The sequence below is a fragment of the Chionomys nivalis genome, chromosome 24 (genome assembly GCF_950005125.1).
Source record: "Chionomys nivalis chromosome 24, mChiNiv1.1, whole genome shotgun sequence".
NCBI classification, from domain to species: domain Eukaryota; kingdom Metazoa; phylum Chordata; class Mammalia; order Rodentia; family Cricetidae; genus Chionomys; species Chionomys nivalis.
This window is the reverse complement of record NC_080109.1, coordinates 35918001-35928193: the sequence shown is the minus strand read 5'-3', so window position 1 is coordinate 35928193 and position 10193 is coordinate 35918001. Positions and strand designations below refer to the sequence as shown.

Below are 10193 nucleotides of genomic sequence, written 5' to 3'. Positions count from 1 at the left end.
ACACACACGGTAATATACAGTGAGGCTGTACACACACACAGAGTAATATACAGTGAGGCTGTATACACACACACAGAGTAATATACAGTGAGGCTGTATACACACATACACACAAACACACAGTAATATACAGTGAGGCTGTACACACACACACGGTAATATACAGTGAGGATGTACACACACACACACACGGTAATATACAGTGAGGCTGTATACACACACACACACACACACACGGTACAAGGGACCTGGGCACTAGAAGGCCACCTACTGCCGCCTCCCTGTTGCCCAAGCTGCCAAATACCATCTCTTGATGTGGGTAGACCAGGACACCGACAGCAGGAGAACACGTTTGCGTCGGTAAAATTAGCCTGCTTAAAGAAGGTTTCAGTGCACGGGGACTGAAACTTAAACGCTTCGCTTCCTTTCCAGTCCTCAGGTCTGAAGTGAACCGCCTTCAGCCTGCTACATCCTCCCAGCCCATAGCCTCCCTGGTCCTCACCAGCCGTCCAAGCCCTTCCCGCACCACCCTTCAGGCTTTCTCTGACAGAAGTTAGCGGCCTCTGGAGCGAAGTGCCGAGAAATCCCCAAACCTAGGTCAGCCTGAAAGTTGGTAGGAGGCCAGAGTCAAGAGCTAGGGAAATCCCTGTTTTCTACCTCTCCACCCCAGACCCCGCATGCAAGAGTTGTAGGGACAGGTGGATTTCTGTTGAGTTCCAGGACAGCCAGGGATATGCAGTGAGATTCTGTCTAAAACAAAGAAACAAGAAAAAGGAACAGGACTGTGAAGACGGTCATCTCCCCGTGAAGCCCCGCGGGTCCGGACAAAAACTTCTGGAAGAAAGTTGCACAGCTCCTCCCGGCTGCCGCTGTCCCCGCCCTCTAGCCCCGCCCACACCGCGCTCCGAGCCTGCGCGTCGGCGCCTGGATGACGTCGATTTCCCACGCCGGGAAGAAAGTGGTGTGCGGCGTTTGCTGGTGGTCTTCTTCCTCTGCGTGGCCCGGCACTATGAAGGAAACGCCGCTCTCCAACTGCGAGCGCCGCTTCCTGCTCCGTGCCATTGAGGAGAAGAAGGTGCGAGGCCTTGGTGGCTTTGGGTGTAGGCTCGGGTTGCCCGCGGGGTGGATTCCGGTGGCCCGTGAATTCGTTGTTTATTTGGCCTGTGGTGTGGTCGTGGTGTGAACTCGGGTGGTTCCCAGCGTGGGCTCTGCCCATTCCCCCAGCCTCAGGCCAGTATTTTATCCTGGCCAGTTCCTTTGAGCCTCAACCCACCAGCCCTTGTCAGTGCCAAGGGCCCAGGACCAGACAGAAACAGTTGCTGCTCTTAAGTGTGTTAAAAAGATGTGTGATGTTTGCTTACAGCGGCTGGACGGCAGACAAACCTATGATTACAGGAACATCAGGATCACATTCGGAACAGATTATGGATGCTGTATTGTAGAACTTGGGAAAACAAGGTACCACGAATCAATTAGATGATACCACAGAGGGTGGGAAAATTACATACTGACTTACTCGGTTGTTTACCGAGCAGCTCAATAATACAAACAGTGCTTTCTTTTATCTGATGAGAAATACATTTCTTTAATGCAAGCCTTCTTAGTTTTCTGATCACACTTTAACTTTTAACCACGAGTACTTTCTGCTGTATGAATATCATAGTCCCTCATGACCTTTATAAATCACGTTGGTAGCTGACACCGATCATGGAGAATTTGTTATCTGCATGTCTCTCATAGTCTAAAGTGAGGAGTGTAGATCTTGTCATCAGTGAGTCTCGGCTTCCCTTATTGTTGAGTGATTAAGAGATTAGAGATTTCCTTGCCGTCGTCCTTTTAGGTATAGCATTTCTTTTATTTCTGCATGAAATCTTAACATTTAAACATTTTATTGTGTATGTGCACGACTGTGGTGTGTGGAGGCAGCTTTGCACGACTATGGTGTGTGGAAACAGCTTTGCACAACTGTGTGGTGTGTGGAGGCAGCTTTGCACGACTGTGGTGTGTGGAGACAGCTTTGCTGACCCCAGTCCACTACACGCTGTAATTTCTGCCTCCTGTCACGTTGTGTTGTTATTTAGGATTGATTTTTGTCTGTTTTACATTTCATTTTTTTAATTGAAAGGGCAGTATGTTGAGCTGACCGCTTTATACTTTTATTTTTACAGAGTCCTTGGACAGGTTTCCTGTGAACTTGTTTCTCCAAAACTCAATAGGGCAACAGAAGGTATTCTGTTTTTTAACCTTGAACTTTCTCAGATGGCTGCTCCAGCTTTTGAACCTGGCAGGTATCTTCATTTTTCTTAAGCTCCTTTAGCTGTGGAAGAATTTGACAACAGTAAACTGTCCTTTTAATGCTCAGAGTTAATAGTTCATGACAGTTCATTCTTGTTTCCACAGGCAATCAGATCTCTTGGTGAAGCTGAATCGACTCTTGGAAAGGTGTCTAAGAAATTCAAAGTGTATAGACACTGAATCTCTCTGTGTTGTCGCTGGTGAAAAGGTGGGAACTAATGCCTCAGATTTTCAACAGTGGCTACTGTTGATTCAGGCATAAAACATTAGGAAGACTGGAGAGATGGTTCATTGCTTAAGAGCACTGGTTGCTCTTTCAGAGGCTCTGGCTTCAGTTCCCAACACTTACATGTCAGCTCATAACCACCTATAACTCTGGTTCCAGAGATCTAACACTTAGGGTTTTTGGGGGCACCAGGCATGCGTGTGGCACATACACACATGCAAGCAAATTTGCATACATGTAAAATAAAAATGAACATTTTTAAAAAAACATAATTAGGCTTTAAATGTTGGGGTGGTTCTATTTATTTACGTATTAACATGTTCTCAAATGACTCACATAGAAAAGTTCACTATTAGTACTTCAAGTGTTTGTTTTTTGTTAAAATTAACTGAATTTTACTGGATAAACTGAAGGATTAACTACATGCTTTAATCTAAAAAATATGTATACAGTGTTAGGTTTTCCAGTGACCACTGGTCATGCTCAGTTAGGATTTATTTTTATCTTAAATTCACTTTCAGGTTTGGCAGATCCGTGTAGACCTCCATTTATTAAATCATGATGGAAATATTATTGATGCTGCCAGCATCGCCGCGATCGTAGCCTTGTGTCACTTCCGCAGACCCGATGTCTCTGTCCAGGGAGAGGAAGTGACGCTGGTAAGCTTCCAGGGCTCAACTGGAGTTGTTCTTATGAACGAGATGTGCAGACAGGAAGTTAGTAGTGAAGGCGTGCGTCACATGGTATTCAGATCTACTCTAGTATTTGTTCATAAGAAAAAACTGCAGATGTTCAAAATTGTCTTAAAAATTTCTAGTTCCCTTACAGAAATGTGTCAGTAATACCATAACCCAGCTTGGTTTTCTGAAGTAGAACTGTGACCCTTTCTTTGAATTTGACTATTAGAGGATATGGTTGGTTTCTTTTTGAGGTCAGCATGATATGCTTACCCTCGAGAGGCTGACAGTACCTGAAAAGGACTGTGAGTCACCAGATTTATGTGTTTTCTTCAGGCCTTTTGTTCATTGAGCCACGTAGATAACACAAGTTGATGAGAAATGTCTGGAGGACTTAACTGACAGTGTACTGCTAGGCTCTGCTTATAGAGCAGGCTAGAGATAGGACCTAAGAACCTAACCCCCTAACTCGGAGTACCCAGATGGTCCAGTGCTGCTCCAAGGAGCACTGTGAGAACCAGTGGTCTGTGCTGTCCTCTTATTGCCAGGTAGACCAGTTTTGGCTGATTGTGTGTGTGTGTGTGTATGTGTGTGTGTATATGTGTGTGTGTGCGCGTGTGTGTGTGCGTGCGTACACATCACGTGCTAGAATAACTAATGAACGTGTACTCTTTGAGCCCTGAGTTGCAAAGGGAACCATCGGATGCTCAAGTTTCATAATGGTGTTTTGAGGACCTTTGCCAGAGCAGAATCTGAAGATTTGGAGGCAAGAACAGTGCTCCTACAGCAGAAGGAGTGTGAAGGAAATAACAAAAGAGCGAATGTGGTTAGTTTTACATGGAGGTAGATCAAGGGCTCCTGTATAGCACTGGACAGACTACTAAAAAGGCAATCTGGGATAGAAGATTAGACATAAGATTGATGTTTTATCATCATAAAATAGGAACACAGCTGCCAAAGTCATATAAGTAATTATAAAGGACATTATTTAGCTACTCACAATTAAGAATTTAATTTCTTAGTATTTGATCTCAAAGTGACTTTGTTGACTTAAGAATTTGGCCTTTTCTCCTGAAACAGTACACCCCTGAAGAGCGCGACCCTGTGCCGCTGAGCATCCACCACATGCCCATCTGTGTGAGCTTTGCTTTCTTCCAGCAAGGGTAAGTGTCGCCTTGGCACGGGCTGAAAGTCTAAGTATGCCTAGGAGTTGGATTCTGCTCATTGAAAAGGGTCTCCTATCTCCACTGGTTTTGAGCTGTCTATATAGCTTAGTTGACCTCGTGCTTCTGATCTGCAGCCTCCACTCCATGTGCTGGGATTACAGGTATGTACTGCCGTGCCTGATTTATCTGGTGCTGGGGATTGAACTCAGAGCTTTGTGAATGCTGTGTAACACTCTTCCAGCTGAGCTAGGACCTTTCTCCCTTTCTGACAGACCAGGCATGCTGGCCTTGAGAGCACCTGCAGGTTTCTTCCTGTCTTTGTAAGGGGAAGTCAACAAGACTCAGCTGTTAAAATGCACTTCCCATAACTTTTCTGCTCCTAACACCCTTACAGAATAAGAATTTAATATGACACAGTCACATCTGCTCTTCCTTGAACTAGGCAAATGCCTTGAGAATTATATGCGAGCTCTCATCTGACAAAGTGGGGAAGAGTTGCTGTGGATTGATGGCCATAGGTACTGTGAGACATTGCATGATGATCTACCGCATGAGCAGGTAGTTCTAGGAGCACATTGCAAATCAGAACACTAGATTCCTTCAGCTGTCTAGTCTTTTCTTCCCCAGTCCTTGTTGCCCTCTCATAGTCTAAAATGGGGAGGCTTATATACCATGTGCTTCTAAGAAAATCTGGATCCTTTGGTCTTCAGAAAAAAGAGACTTGTGTGTTGTCTAACTCTTTATTAATGAGCCAGAAGTCATTTTATCAAAGAGATGGTGTAAGTATTAGGTTTAAATTCAGTCTGAACTTAGTGTCGTTTCATTGTAGTGGCCAGAGAAACATGCACTCCACGTAACTGAAACTATTGACTTAAAAGCTTCTTCAGTGTTGACCTTGAATGCTGACTTGAAAAACCTGTTCTAGAAACAGCACTCAGCTTCAGATGTGCTCAGTACCATTTAACATTTGTTTCAGAACATATTTATTAGTGGACCCCAGTGAGCGAGAAGAACGAGTCATGGACGGCTTGCTGGTGATCGCCATGAATAAGCATCGAGAGATCTGTACTATTCAGTCTAGTGGTGGGATAATGCTGCTCCCAGACCAGGTCAGTGCTTGACAGTGTCCCCGGTAGAGGGCTCTTTTCAGAAGCTTTATTGTTACTTCATTTGTTTCCAAGACAGGGAAGACGGGGTTTCTCTGTATAACAGCCTTAGGTCTCCTGGAACTAACTCTCAAGACCAGACTGGCTGCAAACTCACAGAGCTCTGCCTCCTGAGTGCTGCAATTAAAGGTGTGTGGCCACAGGGTATCTCAGATGAGTAAGCCTAGTTATGTTAGAATCTGGCTTCAGGTCAGGCATTATGTTCTAACAAGTAGCCATGAGTTATGCTTTCTTTCCTTGCCCCCTATCTAACTGGAGGAATACGTTAGTTCCTTCAGTGAAGAAAGACAAATATTGCTACTTTTTAAAGTATTAAATGTATACATTAAGAGAAAACCAAGTTTTAGTTTTAGAATTCGATACAAGCAGCAGTGATACTCAAATCCGGCCACATATCAGATTCACACAGAGGCTGTAGATAATATTGTTCCAAGTAGCAGTGTATGGGAGCTGTTTTCATTCAAATTGTAACTGATCTTTATAGCCTTTGGTCTCCGTCTTTTCCCCTGCTTATGCTGTAGACGGGATTGAAGGGTAAATGTGTAGGCGGACGATAGGCATCTGAGATACGGAGTGTTCAGTGATGCTACTTTGCATTATTGTCGCCAGCACCATTGATGCTAGGATTGCAGCCAATATTGCTTTATCTGTGGCTGACGGACACAGAAGGGAAGTCTGTATTCCTGAGCCTTTGGTTGGTGATCTCTGTGGTATCTTCTCAAGTCTGTTCCCTTAATGTGTTAGACCTTCAAAAGTTAAGGGGTTTTCATATTTTTGTCTTAACTGTGTTTATTGTGCCTTAATCTCACACTTGGAAAAGAAATTCTTAAATTATAAAGGTAGAGAATTCATGCCATGGTTTTGGTTTCATTAGGGAAGCCGTTTAGTTTGTTTTACTTGACCAACACCTCAAATTTACAACTAGGTTTTGAGATGCAGTAAAATAGCTGGTGTGAAAGTGGCAGAAGTTACAGAGCTGATACAGAAAGCTTTGGAAAACGACCGGAAAGTTAGGTGAGTTTAATTTCTCACAACTATGTGCTCTTTAAATCCTGTTTCTAAGGGCTTTTATCACAAGGGCAGTCTTATAATTTTATATGTGGTCTTTTCCTAGTTATTCTCAGTTGTTCATACTAGTACTTAGTTGAGATTTTATTCTGAAAAGTTACAGAAGTGTTTTCTTATGAAAAAAGAATCTAATAACTCAAATGAATAGAACAAACAGGCTGGTTTATAGCTCTGCTTGTTACCTTAAGTAACAAGTACCCCGCACTTCAGAGACTGTCTTGTCCTGTGGAGGCTTAGAGAATACACTCCAGGCGCCTAGCAGACAGGCAGCAGACAACTATGGGAGTGCTCCAGTTTGTCTCCCATTGCTGACGTAAGCCACTGACCAAAAGCAGTTTAGGAGAGGAAAGGATTTATTTGGCTTATACTTCCAAATCAGTTCACCAATGAGGAGCTTGGAGGCAGGCCTCCTGCTAGTTCATGCAGCATTTCCTCTGGTGAGGGAACTCATCAGAGCTGAGGGGTACAGCAGAGACCAGAGGCATGCTGATTGCTGGCTCACAGGCGCATGCTTTGCTACATTTTTTACACAGCACAGGATCACCTTCCCCAGGAACGGTGCCCCTCATAGTGGGCTGAGCCCTCTTTTATCAATTAACAATCAAGATAGTCCTCCACAGATATGGCAGTGTGATTTGGTGAGGGCCTCCCTTCTTCAGTGACTCTAGGCTCTGTCAAGTTTACAGTTGAAGCTAACGAGGACAAGTGGCGAAGTTAAGCAACTCTGTTTCTCATCTACCAAAGCCTAAGTAGTAAGTTTTTTCTTACTGTCATCTCCAAAACCACTACCCAAACCCCTACAGGAAAGAAGGGGGGAAGTTTGGCTTTGCAGAGTCTATAGCCAATCAAAGGATCACAGCATTTAAAATGGAGAAGGCCTCTGTTGATACCTCCAACATAGAGGAGAAAGCAGAAGAAATTATTGCTGAAGCTGAACCTCCTCCAGAAGTGTATCTTTATTACGTGGTTTATACAGTAACGATGCTTAACCTTTTTTTGTCGTTGGTTTTTTGTTTTTATCAAGGCTATAATGCGCATATTGAAATTTGGTTTGGGGGAAATCATACTTAAGACGTAGATATGCCATATTAAGTTGATAATATGACATCTAGCTTTTCTCAGTTATCTTTAAAAAAGTTTTCTATTATAAAAACCAACTTAGAGCTGGGGGATGTAGTTCACTGGTACTGCAGTTTTCTAGCTATGTGTAAGGTGTTGGGTTCTATTCCAGTACTGTAAGAAAATACAAATGAAATTACAGCATTCATTTCCCTTTGAGAAACTACTTCAATACTGATAACAAGACCAAGTTCATTACATAATCTTGAAAAAATTTATTGCCAATTACTATCAAGTTGATTATTGGTGATGGAACACATGAAGCAGTCTTACAAGAAAATAGCAATGTTTTGGATATTCAGTTTTCTTAACTTGTTAAGTGTTTCCAAACCTGTACTGTGGACTCCTGGTACTGCTCAGATAGGAGATGGAATAGAAAACTCTTGGGGTGACCTTGAAGATTCTGAGAAGGAGGAGGAGGAGGAGGAGGAGGGTGGCACTGATGAAGCTGTCATTCTTGATGATACAAAGATGGACACTGGAGGAATTTCTGATATTGGAAGCCAAGGTAGGTGATTCTTTTGGCTTTTACTATGTATTAGAGATACCTACAGATATAAATCTACATATGTAAACTCATACATATGTAAAGAGGTATCTGTATGGAGATTGTAGGTCATACATAGGGCTAGTTCCTGTCTTGGAAAGTGAAATACTTTGGGATTTAGTGGTATGCTTTGGCATGTAAATGATAGTAATACTCTCAATTAAAAAAATTACATCTGGCCAGGTGTGATAGTATACATCTCTCAGCACTGGGAAGACAGGCAGGAGGCTCTCTGTTATACATAGGAAGTTTCAGAACAGCAAGAACTAGAGATCCTATTAAACAAAAGTCTACCCATGGGCATTTGAAGGTTTTCCCTAAAGGTCTTATCCCTGCAAGCTGCCTTGTGTAGTTTGACTCAAATAAAAAGCTCATGATGTGGGCCAGAGAGGTGGTGAAGACACTTATTGCTCAATCAGGATGACCAGTTGGATCCCAGTGCACACACTGGATGGTTCACAACCTTGTATTCCAGCTCCAAGGGCGCCAACACCCTCACCTGGTTTGTGGAGAGCAGCACGTGTGTACTTTCACAGATGCACACAACAAACCTTTAAAACAAGCTATGACACAGTACTTACTATTCAGTAGAATCTTCTGTGGTAAGAAGTGTTATTTACGTGCATTGGTTAGGATGCAGCCACATTGGCTTGTCTTGAGAAGCTGAATTTTAAATGAGTTAATTGACCACATTAGTAGCAGTGACTGTCATTTCAGGGTAGAAGCCCCTGGCAAGGTCTAACATTTTTACATTTAGTGTATATGTGCATGTGTGTGCCTGTAGACATAGAGAACTTTAGCTAGAGTTCCAGGAGCTTGTGAGCTATGTAGGTGCTGGGAACTGAACTCAGATTGCAATATGTACTCTGTGGGAGAAAACAAGGGTATTAAGAGCTAATGCATATTCTACCTGTCTTCATAGAAGAAAATTATTGCTGACAGCCTGTTGATTTTTGTTTTGACAGGGAACCAGTGTTGGTTTAATTAGGTAAATGAGTGACTTTAACAGGATCTGTTAAATGCTGTATAGAATCCTTTGTATCCAGTTGGATTAACTATCACTAGCACTGTACGACTGTCTATTTGTCTAGGATTTAGTAAGGTTCATAGATAGCTAAAATAACCAGGATAACGGAGAAGGTAAAGTTTTTCCAAAGCATGTGAACACAGAATGCTGAGAAAGAATACACAGCCAGCCAAATGAGCAAAGGATTAATTTGCATGCTTTATTTACACACATATATAAAATTAATATTCAAAAGAAAAATGGGCAAACAAAACAGTTTTCTACATTTTTCATGGTTAGCCCTGGTAGTAATATACTAGACCGTCCTGGCCTACATAAGTCCTCTTTTTAAAAAAAAAGAAAAGAAAGAAAATACTTACAGAAAACATAAATTTTTACAATTTATTGGGGGGGGGCGTGAAGATTTGGAAAGAGTAATGCATATGCCTCCAGGCAGCAGAGCTCGAGTGTGTGGGCACGGAAATGGGAGCAACAGGACTTGTGGTGTAGACAGATAAGCAGTTACTTTTACTTTTTTGGTATTTTCTTAAGGTGTCCCTATAGTGCTGTCAGATAGTGAAGAAGAAGAAATGATCATTTTGGAACCAGACAAGAAGCCAAAGAAAATAAGGTAAGAGATTTCTGGTTTCTTTCAAATGTCCATAAAAACAGGACCTAGTTGTGCGACAGGACACCTGAGTGTTGGGGTGAATGCAGTGCATGAGGCAGTGGGCACACAGTGAGCTGTCATTACTTTATTCACAGAGCGCAGACCGCCAGTGCAAAGGAAAAGGCCCCGAGTAAAAGTCAAGTGAAAAGGAGGAAAAAGAAGAGAGCTGCTAATTAAAGCTAACCTGGTATTTTTGTAAATATATATATAACCAATAAAAGGCTATTTATTCAGTGCTGTTTAACAGCCCTGG

The 10193-nt window shown here is 42.6% G+C and overlaps 1 protein-coding gene across 1 annotated transcript; it reads left to right on the top strand.

Annotated features, from left to right (window-relative positions):
• Positions 1-941: 941 nt before the first annotated feature.
• Exosc9 (exosome component 9) lies at positions 942-10168 on the top strand. The gene is made up of 12 exons (XM_057756775.1): positions 942-1075; positions 1364-1458; positions 2169-2288; positions 2401-2503; positions 3043-3180; positions 4279-4361; positions 5341-5473; positions 6456-6544; positions 7402-7548; positions 8038-8225; positions 9823-9901; positions 10036-10168. The coding sequence occupies exons 1-12, from the start codon at positions 1010-1012 to the stop codon at positions 10115-10117; spliced, it is 1323 nt and encodes a 440-aa protein (XP_057612758.1). The 5' UTR covers positions 942-1009; the 3' UTR covers positions 10118-10168.
• The last annotated feature ends 25 nt before the right edge of the window (positions 10169-10193 follow it).

What these genes read in the sequence shown, in the direction of transcription:
- Exosc9 (XM_057756775.1), top strand. Translation starts at nt 1,010, where the DNA reads ATGAAGGAAACGCCGCTCTCCAACTGCGAGCGCCGCTTCCTGCTCCGT. An exon ending in TTTGCTTTCTTCCAGCAAGG is followed by an intron (nt 4,362 to 5,340) that starts GTAAGTGTCGCC and finishes CATTTGTTTCAG; the next exon opens with AACATATTTATTAGTGGACC. An exon ending in TTCTGATATTGGAAGCCAAG is followed by an intron (nt 8,226 to 9,822) that starts GTAGGTGATTCT and finishes TATTTTCTTAAG; the next exon opens with GTGTCCCTATAGTGCTGTCA.